Source organism: Dicentrarchus labrax, unplaced genomic scaffold (assembly GCF_905237075.1).
Source record: "Dicentrarchus labrax unplaced genomic scaffold, dlabrax2021, whole genome shotgun sequence".
In the NCBI taxonomy this organism is placed as follows: Eukaryota; Metazoa; Chordata; class Actinopteri; family Moronidae; genus Dicentrarchus; species Dicentrarchus labrax.
The window spans coordinates 19,275,833-19,301,075 of record NW_026136720.1 but is presented as its reverse complement, the minus strand read 5'-3'; the positions used below and the strand labels follow the sequence as shown (position 1 = coordinate 19,301,075).

Genomic DNA, 25,243 nt, shown 5'->3' with positions numbered 1-25,243 from the left:
TTAGTTATTTTTTTTTTTTTAAATGAAGCTCATTCTTTAAGAAAATGTGGAAATGTCAGTGAATCTTGGGAGGTGTTGTTATCATCTCCAACATTATCTCTAAATCTCTCTGAGTTCACCGAGCCTCTGTATTGTATCATAGGGATCCACCTTTAATTCTCCTCTGACACAACTCACTTCATCCCATGGAAGTGTGTGTGTGTGTGTGTGTGTGTGTGTGTGTGTGTGTGTGCGTCACTGGCCTCATATTATCATCTTCAGTAGGCTTTATAGAAGACATTATTTGTAGTATCAGTGGCGGACTCAGGCTGAATGAGGGGCAGGGGCAAAAAACTAAAAGTTAGAAAGACATGCGGTGGGACACCAGCCAGCAGAAAGTCATGATGCATTTATGTTGAAACAGCTTAGTTAGGGTTAGCATTCTAAAGGCCACTTTACACTGTTTTCTCCACTAGAAGGGCAACCTAGAGGGCACTTTATTGTGTTTTTATCTACCATAAGGGCATCCAAGAGGCACCTCTGCAGGGTTTTTTTAAAAAATGGAGCAGCTAGACTGGAAAGAAGGAAACAGCTAAAGGAAAGGAAACAGACTTGCCCATTAAGCTCAGTATTTACCACGTTATATCTCATTTATATAATCTGTACAAAACATGTAAAAACATAGTCTCATTATCATCACGAGGTTGCACAGGCAAATAGCAGAGTAAGAGTAATAGTGCACATGTACACAACCCCTGTAGACACGTGTAATTTTTACGGTTTTTATACGGAGTAAAGAAAGAAGATATAACTTTTTATAGTTTAAATTACTGAGAGATAACCATCCCCCTGTTTGAAGTCTGCGTGCTAAGCTAGGCTAACCAGCTGCTTACGGTAGCTTCATGTTTACTACAGCCATGATCTTCTGGTCTAACTCTTGGTAAGACACCAAATAAGCGTATCTCCCAAAATGTCTATAAGTATTCCTTCAGTTAGTGACATTTATTAATATTTTCTATCACAGGTTTATTCAGTGAGTAGTGGGGCACGAGCAGGTGGTCAGGTTGCCAGTCTATGTCAGGGCAGAAGTTAATAGTAATCTAACCAATAATGCATGAATACTGACAGTCACAATGGCCATGTGCCTGACTGTGTGTGTGTGTGTGTGTGTGTGTGTGTGTGTGTGTGTGTGTGTGTGTGTGTGTGTGTGTTGGCAGCGGATTATTACTGCTCAATATTAAAGGAGCATTAGCAGATTTTCGAAAAGAATTTGCCCAAAGGTCATTCTTGCCCTCAAAAACAGCTGATATGCCACTGATTTGGCTAATTAGTTCAAATGATTAATGCAGTTAATTACCTGTCTCACTGCCCATCATCAGAGTTTTCCATCTTTTTCCCGATGTTCAACCTCTTTCTCTCGCATTACTGTTCTCTGAGTTTTTCCCCTGTTTTTAGGTCTGATGGAGTCAGGCTCTGTCATTGATTCTGCAAGCTCACTAACAGATAACACTGCAAACAGCATGGAGAAGGGAGTTTTTGGCAAGAAGGCTGGTTAGAAAACTGCTGTGAACATAGTGGCCTTCACGACACAGTATGTTGAATAAAATAACTTGTGCTCAAGCAATGAAACATTTACTCACATCTACTGCGAGCGTACCTTATTATGTTCATTTCGTATGAATACCTATTCTTTAATGGTCCTTTCTACGATGTTTCTTTGGATGGGAGGTGTTGAGAGATGTTGCTGTGTTTGGGGGGGCTTTGAGATTTGAGATTCTGTTCAAAGAAAGCTTTCACTGCATAAAGATTTGGTTTTTGTTTGTAGTTTTTGTGAGATGATGTATGGATGTGAACGATGTATGGATGTCCATGGTGTTAAAATTGTCTCTGACCTTTTCTTCTACTTCTGCTTCAAGTATTCTGCGTCTGTTGTCCTCTCACTTGTTGGTAGAATGGCAGATTCAATCTTTTTTAACTTACTTGATGATTATGTCACTTATTTTTGTCATGATGGCTGATGTAGGAGTGATTTAATATGGCAATTCCTGCTTTGTCAGTCATACCTCGTCAAGTGCAGAAACTGTTTTTGCATGTGTGCATGTGTATATTTGTCTCCCTCTCTGCCTGCTAGTTATATCAGTTGTTGGATTATTCCTGGCGGAAGAGGAGAGGAGAAAGGTGTAGATGTTTATGCAGACATTTTCATTATTAAAGACTTTGCCTGCAGCAAGCGGTATTGGATACAGCAAGGATAAATATGTATGGCTCACTATGGATTCATATTTCATTCGGGGTGAAGGACACATTTGTTCACCCCCCTGACACACACACACACACACACACACACACACACACACACACACACACACACACACATATCCATCCTCTATATTCTGTCATGCTCTCTCACTCCTGAGAAATGTGTGTAGCAGCAACAGTGGTGTGTATGTTTTTGGTAACTGGAAAGGACGATGGAGTGCATGCATCCAAACACACACACTGTTTCTGTCTGCATAAAAATGTACACAAACGCACGCATGTATGAAGTCATACACACACATCCAGTCTCATCATTGATTCCTTCATATACACACTTTGCTTCCAGACACAAACACGCACATATTTATGCACACAATCCACTGTCTCCTGTCAGAGAAACAAACACTGTACACACACACACACACACACACACACACACACACACACACACACACACACGTGATAGAGTTGTGATCAAATGGAGGTCGTCAGCAGCGTAGCAGAAGGCAATATGATTCAGTTGGGGTAACATCCCTCTTGGGAAAACATGTTAGGGATGGCCTCGCTGTAAATGTGTTCGCCAACATATTTCATCCCACTCAATCTCTTGATAGTGACAGAGGGATGCGAGGGAGGCGCCAGAGGGGTCATCCATTTCCCCGGGATAACTTCCCGCTTTTGTTTTGCTATTAAAGGTCCCTCAGGAGCTGTTTAACTGCAGACCAACAGTAGCCATGGAAAGCATAAAAGGGTTAAACCAAGTGTGAGCAGCTCTGTTAAAATTTATGTTAGCATTTTGATTAATTCGCTGACAGGTTAATTATTCTTCTAATTAATGAACTGATAGCATGGCTTTTTTTTTTTTTATAATTTTTTTTGTTTAATTAGCAACAAATTAATCTGGGCTAATTAACTGGTGTAATAACCAGCGGTGCCTTCAAATTTTCCAATCCTTTTGGTCTCCATTCCGTTTTATTGCTCCTTGACTCGTGGTGCTATTGATAAATGAATTCATTATGTTGCTATAATTAATAATAGCATCATGGCCGGCTTTTAAGTTTCAGGGCAATATTTTATTCACTATCAGGTTCTTGCTTAAATGCTATGTGCCGCTGCGTGATAGGAAAAAAGTTTTTGAAGTCTGTGATGATTAGAAATATGATTATGTGCAGAGGATGGGTTTGTATCAGGTATGTGCTCACGTTAGAAGATGAATTTGTGTGTATGTGTGTGTTTGTTTGTATTCAGGATGTGCAGATAGAAAAGGAGAAGGCAGTCTACAACATCTCAGGTGGCTGCACTGCTCTGGTGGTCGTCTATTTACTGGGGAAGCTTTACGTTGGGAACGCCGGGGACAGCAGGTGAGAGACACACACTCATATACACCAATATGTAAGTTAGGTGTCTCCTCTGTGTCGCTTACCATCGTGTGCTCTGCAGGCAGCGGGAGCAACAGTGTCCCAACTTGAATAAACAGAGTTTTGTTTTGTCTGCTGCTCTCCCTCAGAGCTATCATTATCCGGGCCGGGGAAGTCATCCCCATGTCAACAGAGTTCACACCAGAGTCAGAGAGACGGCGACTGCAGTTCCTGGTAAGAGAGAGCCATCCTCAGCTACTCTCTAGCGAGTTGTCATATATTAGCAGAGCTGACCTCCCCTCCCATTGAGACAGCGGCTATGCTTAGCTCTGTCTCTCTTATACTGCCTGCTCTCTTTGTCAGATTAATAGACTATGGAATTGTTTTTCCTATCCCCCAGGCATGTCAATCTTCTTCTTTTTCTGTTTTTTTTTTTTCTTTTTGTTTCATATCAAAGGCCTACATGCAGCCCCACTTATTAGGGAATGAGTTTACCCATCTGGAATTCCCGAGGAGGGTCCAAAGAAAGGAGGTGGGAAAGAGGATGCTGTATCGTGACTTCACCATGGCGGGATGGTGGGTTGAGTAATTTAATGGTTTTTGGACTAATTTACTTATTGAATTAATCTGTTAAAGGTCCAGTGTGTAACATTTAGGAGGATCTATTGGCAGAAGTGGAATATAATATTCATAAGTATGTTTTCATTAGTGTATTATCACCTGAAAATAAGAATTGTTGCATTTTTGTAACCTTAGAATGAGCCGTTTTTATCAATAGATGCTTCATTATAATGCTGTTTTGTCACACATTTTACTTTTATCAAACAATTGCAGCTTCCTGCAATTTGCATATTGCACTTGGCCATATTGCGATTTAGATAATATGGCAATTAATTGTGCAGCCCTACTGTAGATGGGGCCTTTTTGGGGAGACAAACGCAGCCTCCGTAGTTTCTCCTACACTCTTCACAGCCTGTTCTCATTCCCAGATTGTCAAATACAAACAGGAGCAGTGTTCAGTTAGTTGCAATGTGCAGCTTTACCGCTAGATACCACCAAATCCTACACACTGGACCTTGTCTAGTACAATGCACAAGTGACACGGCATGCAAACTGTTTTTTTTTTCCATTTTGCATTTTCCTTCAGTGTGTGTGACAGTAGGTTTATCCTCTACCTTCCTGCTCAATTATTTAATGCTAAAACCGTTCAATTTTTCACTACCTCACACTTCCTGTGTATCTAGTAGAATCCATTTGTGAGCCCTCAGAGAGAAATTTGTGTGAAAATAATTTCTGCTACCTTGCCTCATGTAATTTTGCCTCACTAAAACATTCATTTATGACATTCTCTGTGTTTAAGTGATCTGCTATAATGTACCCCTAATGAAAATAGCCAATAATAGGAAACACTATCCTATTCAGTGTGCAGAAAAGCAATTCAAAGCTTTACTGTCAGAGCGAGGCCAGGAGGTAGCCTTGACATTTTTGCTTGTATGTGTGAGAAGAAGGTAAGAAGGAATCCTTGGGAACAGCAAGGACCCAGCTCTTTATATTTCTGTGGAGAGATAGAGGTAAAAAAGAGATTGAGGAAGAAAAGAGAGAATACATAAAGACTGAGAAACAGAGGGAAATATGCGAGCGAGAGAAAATATAGTAGAGAACCGGGGCGGATCTAGAGAAATATTTATGGGGTGGCAAGAGGGTGGCATGCAGACTCTAAGGGTTGGCAGACATTTTTGCTGATTTAATTACAAACAATCACATATATTAATGTTTGCTTGGAAAAGATACATGGAAAAGCTATGATAACTCAAAAACATTACATTATTGTGGCACGTTTAGTAAAGCATTGAATACAAATATATAAGGGTATTAATAATTCATGAAGTATGTCCTTAAGTAATGGTTTCCAAATCTTAAGACATTTTTTCCAAATACATGTATTTTTTTATTAAAATTAAGCCTAAAATTAATCTAAATAAATGTGTAAAATTTGACAACATTTGACACCAAATTGGGGTGGCCAGGCATTTTTTAGCTGCCACCCCTTTTGATCTGCCCTGATATAGAAGAAAATACTCCATCACATGTAAATGATAATGTATTTAAAGTGTTACTTACACTATGTTACAGTAGTGAGTGTATTTACTGAAGAATATTATTTACGTAGAGTTCTGAGGTACTTTAGGATTATTTAGATTTATGCTTCTTTTACTACACTATATAGCACAGTGAAATATTATAAAAAATATACTTTTTACTCTATTTAATTATATATATAAAATATGCTGCATTGTTACACAGTCAATAAACAGCCATATGTAAAGTACCTAAAATTAGCTCTACCTCCACTAGCGTCAACATTAAAATGCTGCTAACACATTGATACATCAGTAATAATAATCCAATATTATATTAGAATGTAACACTGACATTGACCTTCTTCCTGCATAATGAGTGCCTTTACCTTTAATACTTATACGTATATTTTGTTGATAATACTTTTGTATCTCTACTGCAGTACAATATTCAATATTTTTCTTTTAACGGTATACTTCTTCCTCCAAATGTGCTTAAAGTATCAAATCATATTCTTTATTATTATAGTGGACTGTTATTACTGATGCATACTGGTTAACTGGTTATGGTAGAGCTAATTTTATGTAGTTTATATGGGAGGTTGAATATATTGTTGTATATTTTATATATTATTCATATGTTTTTATCTAAACCCCTAATAAACCTAGTGACTATTATAATAGTTATCAGATAAATGTAACAAGAACAATATTTGCCTAGTGGATTAGAAATATGAAGTAGCATTAGCAACAATCAAGTTGTGCTTAAATACAGTACTACAACCACTGGTTTTCACTCCAGTTATTTCAAAATTGCATTGTTGAAGTGTTTAAATTATGTCTTTCCCCTGTGGGGAACTGTATTATGCATATATATGCACTTATAGATATATGAGTGGTAGGTGCAGGTGACTGAGGAGAGATGAGCAGTATGTTTCCTGACAGCACCTCCGTGCGGTTGCGTTTTGCGGTGCCGGTTCAGCAGATGTAGGTCAGTCAGCGGCTGTGTTCCTTATTGGGCCCAGAACTCTCAGCCTGCTGTCTGCCTGTTTACTGTCTCAGCAATGAAGACGGCCTGTAATGTATTTTTAATCATGTTCTACCCATAACCCAGTTCTGCACATTTCACCCGGACTAAGTCTGGGTCTACCCTATCAGCTGGCGTGGCTGATTGCTTTAATGTGTATGGGTGTGACTTAAGTGTGTCATGTTGTATAGGTGCAGCTCAGACGCTGTAGGTACAAATGACTATTTTTTTTAAGTCTCTGCAGCTTTCTGTCTGTACATGTACACTCTCTATGAGCAGCCAGTGTGCCCACATGCTGTGCATGTGTGGGTGTAAGCTGTCATCCAATTCCCTCAAAGGCATCCATGATCAAGGCCACGCTCTAATGAAGGCATACAGGTCCACAGCCCACCTCTTTCTGTTTTCATCCCTCGCTTTCTTTACCTCCCCTCCCTCGGCCAGTTGGACTAAAGCGCGAGCTGGCTTTGGCCTTGCAAACTGTAATGGTGGTCGCTGTCCAGGATGGCGGGCGGTTTTGTTTTGCGATACGTTCCTGAGTGATGAATGTCGAGCGGTCGGTCGTGTTCGACATGATCCAAACACCACAGAAAAACACAGCCAGCCAGGCGGAGAGAAGGTGGGGAGGACAGTGGGTGGCTGGAGAGGACAGAGAGGACAAATGAGAAAGAAAATTGCTTCAAAGACAGAGAGAAATGAAAGAAGACCGGGGTACGTTTCAAAGCTAGAAATAGGTATAAAGGAGGAGAGGAAAAAGCGAAGTAAAAGGTTGGTAAGATGTAAAAAAAAAAAAAAAAAAAGAAATGGTGTGCAGACCACATAGGAGGGCAATGATAAATGACAATGACTGGCGCTCAAGCTGTCTCTATTTAGTGCCCGCGCCCACTAGGGTATCTGTCCTCCCCCTGATCCTATAGACATTGAATGAGAGAGGAGGGAGACTAACACACAACTTCATCACTGTCATATATTTTCACTCCCTCTCCTGTTCCTCCTTCTCTTCTTCCTTTTCTGTTTCCATGATGCCTTTGCACTGATATGACCGAGGCATACAGCGTAGAATCGCTGGGTCACCGCCGTTTAAAAGCACCACACAATCTATGAAAAGCTCATTAAGGTTGGCTAAAAAAGTTTATTCGAACCCAACTGTCAATTGACTCATCCGGTGCTGACACAGGCCCTGACACAATGTCACCTCAATGTTTGCCTGTGTGTGTGTGTGTGTGTGTGTGTGTGTCTGTGTGTCTGTGTGTCTGTGTGTGTCTGTGTGTGTCTGTGTGTGTGTGTGTGTGTGTGTGTGTGTGTGTGTGTGTGTGTGTGTGTGTGTGTGTGTGTGTGTCTGTGTGTGTGTGTGTGTGTGTGTTTGTTTCTGTGCGCAGATTGGGATGCTGAGCGGACACACACTCCTAATGTTTCTGTCACCCCCTCTTTGCACCGAGCAGAGATGACATCACTCCCCTCCTCTCCTGCCGTCACCTGCAGAGAGGATGATACAACCCCCCTCCTTCCCTCCCTGGCTCCCTCTCTTCCTCTTCCTCTCCCCTCCCCCCACCCTATCTCAGTCAGTCTCACTCTGCAACATATCGGGCGTCCAAACTGTCCCCTTGAATGTTAAAGCGCTCAGTGTCGTGGTCAAACAGTACGGCCGTTGAGCAACTCTGCACGCCGTTGTTTTTTGGACGCTATGTCCCAGAGCAGGAAGCAGGTATTCTAACAGGATTAATGTGCATCTCTCTCTTTCTGTCACACACTTGTTATCTCAAGTCTGACAGGATGGATTCGCTGTAAACACAAGTCTCGAGAGGGAGTGTGTCCCCGACAGCGGGCTCTAGGGATTTCATCCAAGACATCTTTGAAAACATGACATGAAGTGTGTGTCTCAGTGTGGTAGTTTTTTATTTAGGAGCCTTACACTTCTTGAAGGTGAAATACTCAAATAAAAGAAGTTTGGAGTGATATGAGAAATAGTATTTCCCTTTTTTTTTTTTTTTTTAATAGAGAGGTAAAGAGTTTAACCTGCCCTAGTTCAATTAAAGCCTCTTTTAATGCTAAATTTAACTTTTACATAATCAATCTGCTGTTTTAGAGGTTTTCTCAACACCATAAATATTTGCAAACATTAGTAAGGAACTCTTCTACGCACCGTTATTTTGTGCAACATCTCTCTGCTCAAAAGAGGTTGCAAACTGTATTTCTGTGTTTGTGAGCTGCGTTCTCTGTGATAGTCCTCGCTCTGCACACTGTTAAAAAAGTGCTGAGTACAGCAGTATAGCGCTCGCCTAAGGTGGAAACATATGGCCTCTCTGAGTGGAACCAGCAGTAATGTAAAAACCATCCCAGTCCCTGCTAATCTGCTTCACAGCAGCTGAAATACATTGGATAAGGTGTGTGGGGCAGGCCTGGGTCACATGATATCTGCACTTTAGGTTTTTTTAAGCAGCTTTTTAGACCAGATGGCTGTTATCATCTATGTTTGTTTTATTGTCAAAAGCATTCTACATTCATTTCAAACCATTTATTCCCTCATTTCCTCCATTGTAAAGGCTAAAATAAATGTACTAAATGTTATTTGATCCGGGTAACAACTCCTTCAAGCCTTCAAACAGAGCTAGATTTTTCTATTCATATCACCTGATGTGAGTTGTGAATGGAAAACTCTCTCCTGGCAGCTCTGCTGGAAATGGGCTCAGATTTGTAATGTTTCTGATACTATATAGTGACACAGCTGTTCCTCTGAATTTCATGGGTGAAAAATATTATACTCAATACGAGCATGTCTCTAAGCTGTGGAGGTGAAAAGTGTATCTTAAGACCTGGCATGAATACATACAGTATTTTTCCTTATACTGCAGCTCTGGCTGGTGCCAGTCTGAAGATGGTAAATTATTCATTATTTGAGAAAGTTTAAACACCGCTCTGAGAGCAGGGGAATGTAAACGTAGATATTCTTGCATCATTCAGCTGCTTTACATCCAGGCTTTCAGATACATACATGCACACACACACAGACACACACACACACACACACACACACACACAACTGCAGCAGGCAGTCACAGAAAACCAACGGTAATCCAAGAGATAGACGTCTCACTCTTTGTCACTAGGGAGACTTTTACAAGATCTGTAAAAAAGGAGGGAAATATGCTAAGGCTCTGTGTCGTTCTGTGTGATGTCTGGGAGGATTTTTTTTCCCTCACCGTCTCTCTTTTTCCTCCTAGCATACTCTTTCTCTCTGTGCCAGTCACCTCAGCAGCAGGGCCTACGGGGGGTGCACGGAGGCAATGTATCTCCAGGGCACATGTGTGCTGCCTGCCATAAACCAAAAACCCATTAAAGTGTCCTCTCTCCTCTGCGCAGGGCGTATAAAACCATCGAGGACGATGACCTAAAGTTTCCCCTGATCTACGGCGAAGGGAAGAAGGTAAGAAGTGCTTGGCGGCTACTTGCTGACGGAGTTACTCCCACGGCCTTGTGCGCCTCGCCTGTAATCAAAGCTCGCTAGGGCACCATTAGTCAGCCCCTAGCACCTCCAGCCCCCCTATCCTCCCCTGTCACTGTGCGGAGGAGCCAGATAGTGGAAAGCATTCATGGCTGCTTTTTCCACAAGGATTCACATCCTGCACTAACGTACGGCACGGAAAATATCTCTGCTCTAATGGACTTTTATGTCCCTCAGCGGGTAGAAATGTAGCACTTACACAGCTAGGGGTCAAAGGTGGGACTCCCATCGGAGGCACCCATTAGAGGATGAAAATGTGACGAAAGACAGATGAAAAGTGTCACATGTTAATCGGAATACTACGTCACTAAAACACTGACTTTCGCGAGAATCTTGTCAGTGTTTTGATACAAGAAAAGGTCAAAAGCACACTGCACACTGTTCATGACATTTCCCATTCCCTCAGTGATGCTGCACATGTGGTGGTGTGTGGCACCTTGTCCTTGTTGCATTGAAAAGGTCAGATTAGAAACATGATAGATGTGAATATGTTCTCACTGTGGCCTTCTCCAGTTTTTCTTTAACACAGACAGACTGTAGATTTATGTTAGACTGATGACTGGGGCAGATGTCATCTCACTGTGCTCTCTGCCTGCAACCACACTCGGGTTTACCCCTTGCACAGTTGGCCGTGCCCACGTCGCGTCCTCTCCCTTTGAAGTGAGGCGCAGAGATGGATGGCTAGATAGAGCAAGGGGGCTTTGTGCGAGGGAGAGGAACGTCAGAGCACTTCAAAGCCCTGCGCGAAGCCTGCTGGGCCCCAACGCTCAACAATTAATCCCAGGATGTTTCCCCTACTCTGCCGGAGGAGCTTTGCCGCCACTTTGAAACGCTCTCCCTTCTATCCACCTCTCTGTGCTGCATACTGATCCAGGCTCATTCCTACCAGGCCTCACTTACCCTTTCGTACTGCTCTCCCCATCCTTATGCGCCTCCATATCTCGTACGCTGTACAGTAGATTCAATTAGCCCAGTTCTCCTGTCCTGTGCCAGCAGCCATATTTAGAAGCGTCGATGGCGATCTGTGCAGACAGTAGGTGTCAAAAAGAGTTTTGTACAGCTTACAAATGAGTTTGATGGCGCCTGGGGCTCAGGGAACGATCGTTAGGCACTTACAGAACTGGAAGATGCTGACGATGAGCTTGTGTTTATTTGCCCTAAATGCTGCTCATCCATCCAGATAAAGATTCCCACTGGGAGTAGCCTGTATCCGTCAGTGAAATGTGGCTAGGGGTGTGATGCAGGTTATTCTTTATAATTATCAGGGATTAATGCAGTAGACTCACAGACAGGCCAACACAAGCAGTGAGACTAACTGACTGGTTTTAAACAAGTTAGCCAAACGAATAGAAATTAATGTGTGAACAGTAAAACTATGACCTAAACTGTCCTTATAGACCTATTTCGTGGGTCAGTTTCAACTCACTGTTCTTGCCACACTGTGGCTGTGGGCATTACTTTGGTGATATATGATATATTATTATAATATAACAGATCATGATCATCATAACCGATTGAAATGACGGTGAAAGCTACAAAAATAAAACACTACACTTAAAATATCCCTTAAGACATCCACTGTCTCCCTCTTGTCTTTTTGTTCAGTAAAAATATATAATTTTTTTTTAAATAACCTCTCCATTTACTTGGTTGTTGTTTTGTTGGACTCCAATGGAGGCTGTGCTTTACATATGACTGATTTTTTGCAGGCTCGTGTGTTAGCGACCATCGGGGTCACCAGAGGTCTTGGAGACCACAATCTCAAAGTGCATGACTCCAACATCTACATTAAGCCCTTCCTGTCCTGCTGCCCAGAGGTAGGCTTCATTTTAAATTGTGCCCTTCATTATGTCCTAGAATCACTCATTTACATTATCCTTTATACATAACTGTGTGTGAACTTTTAATATTTGTTATAAAAGTTTGGGAATTTGCTTGTTCTTACTGTCACTTCAATTTATGATTTCCTAAATTTCAACTATTTGAACTCACAAAAAGCAAATCAACATCACATCATCGACATAGAGCATTTATCTGCTTCTTGATAAAAAGAGCACAGAGGTAATGATGTAAAATGCCTTTGGCCATTAACAGTCCACACTGTGAACTATGTGGTCAAGTGCACATTAACATTCCCCAACGGTCGTCGCTCTCAAATGACTCCTTTCCTTCCCAGTGTCTACTGCACATGATTGCAGTAGTCACACAGCCCATGAATTCTCTTGATCTTTAATTCATTGCTCTCTGAGTTCAGTCATAGTTCAGCTTACTTTTTGATGTTGTATTTCTTTTCAGATTTTTTTCCTTTGAGGTGCTTGTAGTTTCTATTGTTTCAGACAGAGTGTAAACACGTTATTAGTATATGTACGACATGTCAAACCTGATCGTTAGAAGGATGTTGAAATGAAGGGGAAAAATTGACAATTACTAATAAAGGAATCATATGTGTGGGAGAGCACCCTGCAGCGATTGTGAAAAATCCTTCTTGCAAAGTTAAAATAACTGATTTCTCTCAGGTAATAAAAAGACTTACTTTGACACTTGGAGTCATCACACTCATCATGAGATAAAATATGGGCATTGGGTTGGAAATCAAATGATTTGGTCATCACCCCTCTTCCGCAGATGTTTTCTTGCTGTTGAAATCCCTGTTTTGAAATTGATTCTAGGAACTGCCCTCTCTTTCATGTATTGATAGCCTCAGTCCTTTTCTCTCTTGCAAGGCTAGACTTAAATCACAAGGTTTACCACAGCATGGAGTCTCATGATCAATGCGGAGGTCATTCTGATTCCATTACAACCGCTTTCACGGTCGCTGTGGTCATTTTGTGCTCTTTTCGCAGTAGCCTCTGCAGTAAGTTGGCGTGAATAGGCAAAGTAGTTAGTTGAAGCAACCAAACTATAGCATTTTTCTTTTTTTTCTTTTTGAGTTCATATTTTGTTGCTATTACACTGTGTGCTTTTGTCTAGGCATTAATCTGAGAGAATCTCAGTTGCCAGTTGCTTTCAGAAAAAAAATATATTAGGAGGATGTTCCCAAACAAATGGGAATTAAATGGTGATGTTACACACATTACAAAATTATATTTTCTCATTTCAGTGGTATCTGAACATATTTTTTAAATTTATTTTGTTGTTGTTGTTGTTGTTGTTGGAACTCATTTCAATTAAAAATTACATTTAGAAAATTCAACAGTAATATGTCCTTCAAGAAACAACGCCATTGTTTAACTAATAATCTACTACACATATCTTCCTGTGGACAGTTTTCTATGAAAGAAACAATAGAGAATAACAGGAACATGGATGGATGCCGCTGTTAAAGCCTCAGCAATGTTAGCTGCGTGACTCTAGGGTAATGTCTGAGTCACTTCAGTCCAGACCGAAATACCTCAACAACTATTTAAACATTCGAATCCAGCAGGTGAGGAAAACTGACATTTCCCATTTTGTCACTTTTATTAGTGAACACCATTCTCACATAATGCATTGGCCACAAGAAATGGAAGAGCTGCTCACAGCTGGACGTAAGAAGAAAAACTAAATGTAGATGGTTGTGAAACAGCAACACCCTAGCGCCAATCACTACTGTGCCAAGCTGCTAGCGTAAATGTATTTTTTTTATTCTTGGAGCACCACAAATTCAATTCAGTTTACTTCCACTGAAATGTGGAGGCAGACATCTTTAGAGTGGTTATCAAAAAACCCTGACAAATGATACCAAAACTTAAAATCTGTATGGCTAGATACCATGAGGGGTAAGTAAAAACAAATTAGATTTTTCTTTGGGTAATGTGAACCTTTTAAGGTAGAGCTCCTGCCGCATTCACCTCATATGGTTTAAAACGTAATTATAAGGAGGCGAGCAGGGAAAAAACATCGACAACATATGCTATTTGCCGAAAGGAACTACAGGTGTCAAAAACTGCTAGCAGGTACTGCAAATGCACCTCCACTGGCAATTACATTAAAATAAAATCCAACTTTAACACCAATACAATCGATTTGGATATCTTTATAGGAGCTATACACTTCGTATCTGGTTTCATTTGGCAACAAGCTGCTCTAGGATGATTAACACAAGGGCTAACCACCTTAGAATAATGTGTGAATGTCGGAATAATAAGTGTTTTTCCTGTTCTTTCTCTTCCTCGGACATTGTGTATACCCAGCAATAGCCTGTTATGTAACATCTTCACAGAGATTTCCTGCAAAAGGTTCAAATAATTCCTAGAAACCATGCACCTCTCAACTTTTGCCTTGTTTTTCCCCTTCACCTTCAGGTCAAAGCCTACCCTTTGGCGCAGTATGAGCATGAGGCTGACGATGTTCTGGTGCTGGGAACTGATGGTCTGTGGGACGTCCTCTCTAACCAGGAAGTAGCTGAAGCAGTCACCTGTTTCCTGGCGAACTGCGACCCCGACGACCAGCACAGGCACGTTCACTCATCACACAGCTGCAGCCGCCAGTCGTGCCTGAACTTCCCTTCACCCCTGTCTTATTTGTAGAGGATGAACGTTGTTATCTTGTCGTAATTATGCAAATTTCCAAATATTAGATAAGTAATGTCTCTGATATCAAGGGAAAGCTTGTAAGACTATTAATTGGGTGCTCTGACACTTCTCTTGTTAGCTTGGTTTCAAAAGTTCACCACAGTATTTTCATTCCCTCAATCTGGTTGTGGGCAGATGTACTTCAAGTCAAAATACTGTGCATCATTATTATTATCAGATGTGACCATTTATCTTATTGTATATCACCATGATATGACAACGCCTTAACCATTTATCACTTTTATTACGTCAGGTACACAATGGCAGCTCAAGACCTCGTAATGAGAGCACGCGGGGTGCTGAAGGACCGAGGTTGGAGGATATCCAATGACAGATTAGGCTCTGGAGATGACATCTCTGTCTACATCATTCCCCTCATGTACGGCAACAAGCAGAACTAGCCGAGCTAGGAAACTACAACTACCACTGAAACATAGCCCTGCCTTGATCCCCCAACTTGACCTCTGCAGTTTCCCTCATCCCTTGTGCTCTTTTTAAAGTGCTTTAGTGTGGACTTCTCCTCCGCTGAGGGATCCAAGATGTTTCTGGTCAGAGTTGGGATTTATGTCCAGGCCATTTTCCCCTTGATCATCTTTAATCAGGATGATCTCATTTTTTTCTGGCCCTTCTTTTTTTTTATAGAAATGAAACTGTTAATAGCCGGATCATGAAAATAACTGTTGAAGAGTTGAACGACTGATTTATTTTATTTTATTCAATCTCGAGGAAGCCATTTTGAATCTATTTGTGGGGCGATGCCCGAGGGTTTGAGAGCATGGGCTCTCATGGATGCGATGGTGACGTGCATCTCAGGATTGCTGTTACTAACTAATGCACAATATTTATAAATGTGAAAATGTAAATACTCCCAGGCGTAAGACATTTGATAAGTGTGTTTGGTTGAACACCTGTACAGTGTATAAAAAAAAACTAACCTGAAGACTGATGTCCTGCATATATGAATCATACCTCCTCTGTCCCATGTAGAGCTTTTAATTTAGCCACGTGCAATTGTTAGTCTGTTTCACAAAAGGAGAAATTGAAAAAAAAAAGCTTTCTGTAGACTGTACGTCACCTGGTTCTCCTAATGCTGCAGTTGCTATTTCGGTTCATTTGTACCCCTTGCATTGCAATACTGTGCTCACTATTAAGGAAAACTGCTGCTTCCGTTGAAATTGAACACATTAATGAAGAATACACTACTATGAGGAGTCACCTTCAACCCTGCTTACATCTCATCAAACTATTAAATATTAAATAGCCCAGTTTTTACATTAATTATTATTACATAATTATTATTAATTAAGAAGGAATAACATAGTATCCGAATAATATCTGTTGCACTCATTCACCATTAGCCATCTACCTCATAATTTTCTTCCTTTTATTGTATTACACATAACACATGCTGTCCTTGTCTTCTTTGACTGTTTGCATGCGATGTCGGCTGAATTGTCAGCTGCTACCTGTGCCATTATTAAAGTTACATTGGTATGATTTGCTCGTGTATCTGCAAGATTTCTAAAGGTTTTTAGAAAAGCACTGAGCAGAAAAAAAGCCTCCCAGGGAACTGTGTGAAGGTTATACTGTTTTGGAAAATATGTAGAATGCTAAAAAAAACAAAACACTGCCATGACCTAATTTATTACCTTTTGTCAGTATCAGTTGGATACATTGTCCCTATTAAGATAAACCCATCCTCATGAATAGCAGGTGCCTCCAACAGTATATAGAAGATTATCATTGCAGACAGTTAAACAAACATGTACCTTATGTCTCTCTACAATCATCTTTGTTCCCTGATTCAGTGGTCTTCCACAGTTTGTTTCATTTAGGTTCAGGTCGTAGTTTTCAGCTGCTATTAATTGTGCACAAATATTGTATGTTAACTGCTGTACGAGTGTCTGTAACTGGTGAAACATGGAACAGACAGAGTAATTTAATTTCAATGTGCAAAATGTAAATAACGTTTTCAGTGGACACTTCTTTCTTTTACGATAAGTGATGTACATCTTACTGACAGAAAATACATAATTTGTACTGTTTTGGAAACCTAGAACAGTGTAAAAAAAAAAAAAAAAAAGGTTTACATGGTCACTTTTCTGCTCTATTAAAAAATGGACAATTTCTGACCTTTTCAATATTTTTTCCCACATTACTCTGCTGTGTCATTGATAGAAAAGTTGGTGTACCACCTGCATAGTAGACATAAAAAAATATATGAGATGTTGATTGATCCTGACTCAGAGATGCACTTACATGAGAATGGTAGCATGGTTTGTGGGAGGAAACAGATAACTGGGGAAAGTAACAGATTACTTAACATTCATAGAAACAATATTTGTTAATCCTAAAATTTCTAAATCCTAAAACCAACATCATGACCTACTGTATCTTGAGGTATGTTACTTGACTATTTTAAATTTTATTTTAAATCAACTAATCAATTTTGATATAAGGTATTTCTTGTATATATCTGTGTGTGTGTGTGTGTGTGTGACACACAGTATATTATTAAGTTACCCAGCAGTATATAATGGAATTCAAATAGCCTTTCCTTTACCAGCTTTAACATTAAAGTGATGTACAAAGCATCGCTAATGATAAACCATTAATACAATATATGATTTTGAAATTAGCCATTTTTCATGAGTACTTTTACTTTTTGTACTTTAAGTATATGGATGCTAATACTTTTGTACATTTACTTAAGTAATCAGTAGTATTTTTACACTGTAGCATTGCAACCTTCACTCAAGTAAAAGATCTGAATACTTTTTTCATCACTGCCTGCCTGCACTGTGTTAAAACACCCAGACAGACTCCCTCACACTCCAGTAACTGTATAGAATAAGACTATCACCACTCTAACAAACTGTGTCAAGTGAGTCCCAAAGCAATATGTGGATGAAGGGTATCAGTTCACAGAATAGCCTGACAGAAGATTTCATGGTAGAAGCTGCTGTGAGGGGCGTAATTTGACTCTAAAGCACACACACACACATCCCGAAGTGAAGAAAGACAACTTGATAACTTGACCAAAAAAAAGATGAGTGGTTCATCCCCATTTCAATTCTCCTTTCACTTTAATACAGTGAGAGTGGGTGTGGTACAGTGAGGAATAACCTCCTCAGTCTTAGGTGAAACTGCTGTGATATCAAATACTTGAAAGAGCGAAGATAGAAATCAAACCACAGGACTGAAGCTTTCACAGTTCATGACATGACAGAGGTATCATATGAAATAATATGCATTCCATAGTGAGAGATGGATTGTGGAGCAGTGAAAGGACGCTTTTTGGTATCAGAGAACTTACATTAAACACATCCTTGCGCTTACAATTTTGGTGTGAATCAGCTTCTAATGCCCTTTCAGAAAGCCAGCATCGCTGAGCTTAGTTTTGATAATCGCCAGCGTTTTATTTAGAAATGGATCAAAATAGCCTCATAATGATTTGAGACAATGTGACACTAAAAATGTGAAACTCATGCTACTAACAGTTTTACAGAGGGCCAAACCTGAAACACATCGAGTAAAATTCTATTATTACAATCAGCCAGGGACAGTGATGTGTCCAACACTATCAGATACTTTCAAGTTCTATACATTTGCAAAAAATGGTTAGCTAGTAAATTAGTTCATAGTAGATGGGATTGTAGCAATAGCAGGTTAAAATAAGAAAGTCATGATGGTTTGACAGTGATTCAGCCTGCACAACAGCAGGGATCTGAAACTGAGGTAGCTAAATGGAATTCAGCCATCATGAATTTCACCATTAACTCCTGCGCTATTCCTACTCAGACATGTCAAAATGTCTCCCGTGAAAAGGGCCTATACAGGGTATCCTTTGATTTCTTTTATTCCTTACGAACCATTTTGTAACTCTGTGCTATGACTTAATATGCACAGATAATTTTGACTGAAATGTCATGTCTCTGTTGGTTGATGTAAGATTTCTACCTTACTTTTATCTCTTTATTTTAGCAAGTATCTTTTTCTTTTATTTCCTATTTTCCATTTATTTTCTTTTTTTAAGCAGAATTTTGACTTTTTTATGTCTGAAATAAAGCTAAAAGTAAAGAAAGTAAACAAGAGACAAAGGATGGGGAATAAATGCTCTGATTGATAACAGAGCACAAAGCCAGGAAAGGTTTCTGGACAACACACACGTCTTTAACAATAGTAACTTTTATAACTCACTTTCAGGTTTAGTTCAATTCCTCTTATCATACCCACACCTTAAAATATGAGCACCACACACACACACATATCTTTATGAATGCCTTTACACACACTCAAGACGATCATAATGTGCTATAGTGGGAGTCTCACACTCCTGGGTCCTCTGCAGGAGCTGGAGGGCCATCTGGTCCCCACAGGCCAGCGCCGCATCCTCCTCCAGTCAGGCCAGAACTGATCTGGCACTCCACTCCTACTCTCCACACGTGTGTGTGTGTGTGTGTGTGTGGTCCAGATTGGATGACGGCAATGATGACACAGTCATTCCTGTGGGTGGCTTGTTTTTCCAAGGTTGCAGCACTCCCACCCCACCCGTGGACAGATCAGAGGGAGATGCTGAGTGGGCTTGCAGTGAAATACTCATCTCTTGTACTGGAAAGGTGACGCGCTGCTGGGGCCACCGCCTTCAAGCTTCCTTTCAGGAGAGGATTAAGTGAAAAGATACTATTTTTTTTTAATATTATTTTTGACCTGCAACAAACCAACTACCAACTAATTAATTTCTTATCAATGATTTTTGTTTTTTATTTTCTAAATAATTGTTTTTTTGCCTGACTAGCAGTTCAAAACCTAAAGATATTCAGTTTACTATAATGTCTAGACTAGAAAAAAGCAGCAAATCTTCACATTTGAGAGGCTGGAAGCATCATGTTTGGCACTTTTTCTTGAAAAACGACTTGAACGAGGAATCAATTATCAAAATAGTTGCCAAATCATTTCCTGGCAACCGAGCAATTGTTTAAGCTCTTCTTGCTGGCGATTATTCTGTTGATTTCAAATTGATTAATCATTTATTACATACAATATCAAAAAATTGTGAAACTGACCATCACAATTCTTCAGAGCCCAGGATGACATGATCAGGTTGCTTCTTTTGTCCAACCAAAAGTCCAAAACCCAAAGAGAATCACACTTTTTTGGCATTTTGTTTGACAAACCGTCAAAAATGTTGGCAAATAATTTTATCACGATCAACTCCCCAATTCATCAACTAATTTATTTCAGAACTAATTCCAAACATGATGCGTTACAGAGGCAGCACGTGTGAAGGTATCTGGAGAAAACAGAGTACACAAAAGGGTTGACTGTCCTGTCAGGACAAGGGTGCGGCTGCTTCAACGGTGCAGCTGTGATACCCATCTGAGCAAGCCGATTTTCCACAGGGGGGCTCTAATTTACTGCTTTAGGGCTTTGGCTGCCTGAAGTATAATTTATCTGCGGCCCGGCACAAATGAGAGCTTTGACACAAGATGGATGAGAAGGACATGGGCTGCCTCTGCACTGCTCACTGATCCATAGGCTGGCTCTCTTTACAGCCAGGATATGATAAATGATGTTTGGTTTTACCCCGGAGGCTGGATAACTTGTATTTCTTACATGAGACAGACAGTTGTTTGAAAATATCTAATGCAGACCTGTAGGGCTGCTACTCAACAGGCTTCACAATAACAAGTCTCCTGTGTTGTTTACTAGTTCGCTTCTTCTTTTCAAAAGGAAAAGCACCCCTTTTCAACCTACGTCTATCTACAATGACGAGCTGGAGTAGAATTTATTGTTTTAATACCAAGACAGATGCTAGTGGGAAGAGCTGTGGCCCAAGATGAACATAACTCTGCCTAACACACTATCAAGTGTGAACTCATAAATATTTCATGAGTCTTCTTGGAAGGTCAAACGCAGGATTCAATCTTCAGTCAGTCAGTCATTGAGTGAGCGGCGTGCTATCATCATCAGGGCAGTGGGGGTCTGAGAACACAAGACTGGAAAACCCTGCATGGGTTTCATCGACCCGGGCTGCCTGGCCCTTGCAGCCAATCAAAGCTCATTACCCATTCCGGTCCCCTCCCCCATCACGAGACCCCTGACTGCCCATACTAATGTGATACAGAGCAACCAGATGCTGTCAGGCAGCAGCAGAGGGAGGATTTCAAAAGGTTAACTCACAACGCACGACCCACATCAGGGCTGCGCTCCCAGACTTCAGTGAGGACACCACTGCTGAAACGCCTGTGGAGGGTGGGGGTTAGGTCATGTGCTGTCTGTCTGTGCAGAGTTCAAGCACTGAGGCACACACACACACACATCCAGATTTAGCATAATAATCAGATTATTTGGTGAACAGTGCCAGCAGCACTGCACAGATTTTATGACTGCCCTGCAGAGATGGGGTGTTTGGGTGCAGGAGGAGCACACCCTTTCTGCCCCAGTGTCTGACGGTATGCAAGATTAACAACAAAAGACGTCGGGGAGGACCATAAAGCCAGCTTGTGTGTATCAGAGCAGATGTATTGTAGGATACCTCTGTGGGCAGCAGTAGCCACGTCACTCCTCTCTCCTCATAGCAACAGTACTGTTGACCTACATGCTTTCTGCACAGCCCACTCCGCCTGAGGTGGTGGAAAACTATGCAAATCCATAGCAGATATCGACTTCCTCGTGCATTTTAAAAATGTGCATACAAATTATTTAAAAACTTGCATATCGGATTTCCATCCAACACATACAAGCTTCCTCCTCCATCCTGCAAATAGAAAAAAAAAAAAAAAAAGGGGATTATGGTACCAATTTAAAAAAAAAATCAAACGCATGTCAATGTATAATCATCAGCAGTGCAAAAAATTCAAACTACACACAACAAAGTGCTTTTCCCCCCACAGTTATTCTCTATTTTATTGGATGAAACATGATACAGTTCTCAAACGGCTTCAGCTCAAAATGCAACAATGCAACCACAAGCCATTTTTCCTTTTACAAGCATTACATCGCAGCTTCAAACGGAACACGGTAGCTATGCCACTCCAGCAGTGTGCATTACCTGTAAAAACCGTATAACAGCGTTGAAGAGCAGGGGCGGCTTTTTTTTCTTTTCCTTCCCTCGGCTGGAAGTGAAGGCACCAGCACTGGCAAGGCAGTAGCTTGCGCAGTCATCTCCATAGCGGGCAGTGTCACAACCCAACCAACAGCACAAACTACTACCTCAGCCAGTACGTGGTCACAATGCGAGAGAAGGACGGGGAAAACGAGGATGTTAGAAAAGAAAAGAGAGACTGGAAGAATATCGTAAAGCTAGCGAAAACGCAACCAGCCTCGACTACGGCGACATTCCCATGCAGCAGCTGGAGCGGGTCCGTACTCTCCCCGCTTCGCTCCTCTTCTGTGCCTTGAAATAAGAGGGAAACCCCGCCCAAGCAGACCTGCTCCCTCCGTTGCTCTCCTCCTCCTCCTCCTCCTCCTCCCTCTTTTTCTTCAGCGCAAACCACAAAGCGCTCCTCTTCCCCTCATATGACCTACTGGATGATCTGAAACTCGGGCTCGGGGACCTCCAGGGGACACGGAGAGGGAGCCGAGGAGTCCCTACAGCATGCAGGGGTGTAATGTCGAGTGTAATAGGGGTGTTTTCTCTTCCTGTACAACTGTGGGGTTGTAACCTACTGCACAGTGACACCCAGTACTGTAACTGCAACTACAAGGGAGTGAGAGACTAAACTTGTACACCGAAGCCTCATTATGTTCTATTTAAAATGTCCCTCAACTTCAAACTAGATTTAAGTCACACCTTAATATCAATACATGGTATTAATATAATGTGGTGGTATTCTTCATTAATAATGTGGACTTGATGCACAACACAATAACATTACAATATGATCATTTTATAGTGGAATTAGGTCAAATTCAGAATCATTACAACTAATGTAAAATTCAAGGGGGTTCTGCAGCATTATAAATACATTTCTCTGTGATTCAGCCTGACATATTTGATAGAAGTGGTTCGTTTCTCAGCCACAAACTCACACTTATATTCATGTTTAGCAGGGCCGCAAACTAACCACAAGGGGAGGCTGTTTTTGGTTGTTAGGGACTTTAAGCAGCAACGTTATTATATATTTCAACGGATTGCCATAGTAGTTGAACCGAAAATCACTATGCAAAATTTAACTCTGACAGTGGCTACTTCTTGTTACAGTTTTTCTCCTAAAATGGGCTGAGAGCAGGTAAAGGTTAAGTGTGTAGGATTTAGTGACATCTAGTGGTGAAGTTGCAGATTGCAGCTAACTGAATGCTGCTGGTGTCTGTACCTGGGACCTGCGAATGACAATGGCCTGTGAAGTTTGTAGGAGGAACTACGGTGGCTGTGAAACCTGCAAAAAAAGGGCAAAAGGATCTATCTAGAGCCACAATTTCGTTGCAGATAAAAACGGCTCATTCTAAGGTAACGAAAACATAATGATTCTTATTTTCAGGTGACCTGTGAATATTATATTCCATTTCTGACAATAGATCCTCCTAAATGTTACATACGAGCAAAAATTAAATCACAGATGCTAGTGGAACGCCACAGCCGTCCATTTAACCAATGCTGCTTAAAGTCCATATTATCAATGTCTACAGGTTTACACTCGCCAAGTGACCTATAGGACAAGAAGGCAGCAGATGCCGACCAGGGGAAGTAGACATTTAAATGTCACCACCTACAGGAAAAACTAATTGCTGCAATTTAAATACTTGCACCTCCTGCTGGTATGGAGTGTTATAGCAGCATTTCTTTTCCCCTTTGGTTTGTGTTTCTGAGGTTTTGCATTTCAAATTCCGGAGTTTGTATTTCCAGCATGAAACATGGGTCTATAGGAAACTACTACTTGTAAGGTCCTTCCTTCAATTAAAATGCCAGAGGACCCTGAATACACACAAAAAAATCATAAGAAAAACATAAAGATGAAAGCAATGCAAAATAAATGCTTTTCAATAATTATTTGTTAGTGAATCACACCAAATTTGAACCAGGACCACATTTATGAACTGTAATAGGTTTAGGTTTATGATGGTAACATCGCCCCATATAACACTTAGATAATTCTAATGCTACTTTGTATATAGGGACGCTACAAATATTGTTTTTAAATAAAAGGGAATGTTGCAGGGACATCCTTGCTGATAAAAAAATTATCAATATAAACCCCAAAGAACCTGTTCACTTGAGTCATTTTCATCAGGGATGTCACATTGATATTAAACAGATTTTTTTTTTTATGATTTACTCGTGGTATAATAAGGCACTTAACATGCATTGTAACTGAGCACACTCACAGCACAGAGCTGATTGTAGAATTGTCCCATTTATTTTATACAGACAAGTACATCCCTTCTCAGATGGCTGGCTAAAGATGACATGGAATGTTACAGTAAGATTTGTTTTCTTGCATAAAATCATCACTGCTGAAAATGTTGCAAAAGTCTAAGTGTTTATTTTTAAGATCAATAAAGCCCCAGTTTTTGCATTTTTTTCTTAATTACATCATCAACACTATCACCACACACTGTACATCGATTCGGCCTCGGAAGGAGAATGAACAAACTAAAGCCAGAGGCAACACTGGAATTATTATTTTTTAAATCTCTGTAGTTAACACAAGAGTGCAGTCAGTCCGTATGAGAATGGAGGGGGGGGGGGGGAGTGGAAGCAGAGAGGCGTTATCAGCTCACATGAGAAGCATACGATGATGCGTATGAAGGTCAGGGTCATCAACGTGGTCTGGGTGGGCCTCGGCTCTCTGTTCACCGTGGGTTGCTTCATGACACCGTAGATGGGGCCCACATGGAGTTCATGTCCGTGCACTTGTAAAGCACGTAGGTCGAGAAGACACATTCAAGATTTCTTCTTTATAAAAACAAAGATCTGCGGGCGAGCCTGGTCAGGATTCTCCGTTCTGAACTCTGGAGACGGGTGGCTGCATAAAGTCTTTAAAGGGCCCCAGGGCCTCCTTCAGGGCCGAGCTCACCTCAGACGAGGAGCATGTAATGCACTCTACCAGTGTGGGGTACAGGGCAATCACTTGAGCCCATGTGTTGCCATCCACTGCAGGCAGTAAACAAAAGAATCACAGAAAAGGAGGGAGAAAATACAAAAGAAGGAGTGGGGATGGGAGGGAGAGAAAGAAGAGAATATGAACTGTGATAGAAGGCAATCAAAGAAATCATTTCCTTCATAAAATTCCCACAGGCGTATGGAAATGAGTTCTGTAACGCAAACATCTTGAAGGGCACTTCAAAAACGTAATTTTAGAATATCTCATTTTAATCTATTGCGGTTAAAAAAAAAATCGTTTCTTGTAATTGACCTTGCTGGAAACAAACACATCTACCCAGATTGGGGATAAAACTCATTTGAAAAATGGTCCCAACTGTACTCTGACACATTTATCTGAAATGAATAGACGATAGATAGCGCCATTATTGTATTTTTTTACGTT

General features: G+C 40.8%; 2 protein-coding genes and 1 long non-coding RNA gene across 7 annotated transcripts in view; 1 reads left to right on the top strand and 2 right to left on the bottom strand.

Annotated features, from left to right (window-relative positions):
- Positions 1 to 16,880, top strand: part of ppm1h (protein phosphatase, Mg2+/Mn2+ dependent, 1H) — a 33,475-nt gene extending 16,595 nt beyond the window's left edge. For both annotated transcript variants that reach the window (XM_051381463.1, XM_051381464.1), the window contains 7 exons: positions 3,487 to 3,599; positions 3,746 to 3,830; positions 4,054 to 4,172; positions 10,059 to 10,122; positions 11,910 to 12,017; positions 14,484 to 14,635; positions 15,007 to 16,880. In XM_051381463.1, the coding sequence (XP_051237423.1) occupies positions 3,487 to 3,599; positions 3,746 to 3,830; positions 4,054 to 4,172; positions 10,059 to 10,122; positions 11,910 to 12,017; positions 14,484 to 14,635; positions 15,007 to 15,154 (789 nt within the window). In that variant the 3' untranslated portion in view covers positions 15,155 to 16,880. The remainder of the gene's footprint in view (positions 1 to 3,486; positions 3,600 to 3,745; positions 3,831 to 4,053; positions 4,173 to 10,058; positions 10,123 to 11,909; positions 12,018 to 14,483; positions 14,636 to 15,006) is intronic.
- A 940-nt stretch (positions 16,881 to 17,820) lies between these two features.
- Positions 17,821 to 22,596, bottom strand: LOC127352799 (uncharacterized). The gene is made up of 2 exons (XR_007881187.1): positions 21,808 to 22,596; positions 17,821 to 21,513 (listed from the first exon to the last, which is right to left on the bottom strand). It is a non-coding gene; the product is annotated as an uncharacterized LOC127352799 (long non-coding RNA).
- A 1,494-nt stretch (positions 22,597 to 24,090) lies between these two features.
- The window catches only part of mon2 (MON2 homolog, regulator of endosome-to-Golgi trafficking), a 38,155-nt gene continuing 37,002 nt past the window's right edge, over positions 24,091 to 25,243 (bottom strand). For all 4 annotated transcript variants that reach the window (XM_051381452.1, XM_051381453.1, XM_051381454.1 and 1 more), the window contains one exon: positions 24,091 to 24,849. In XM_051381452.1, coding sequence (XP_051237412.1) covers positions 24,686 to 24,849 — 164 coding nt within the window. In that variant the 3' untranslated portion in view covers positions 24,091 to 24,685. The remainder of the gene's footprint in view (positions 24,850 to 25,243) is intronic.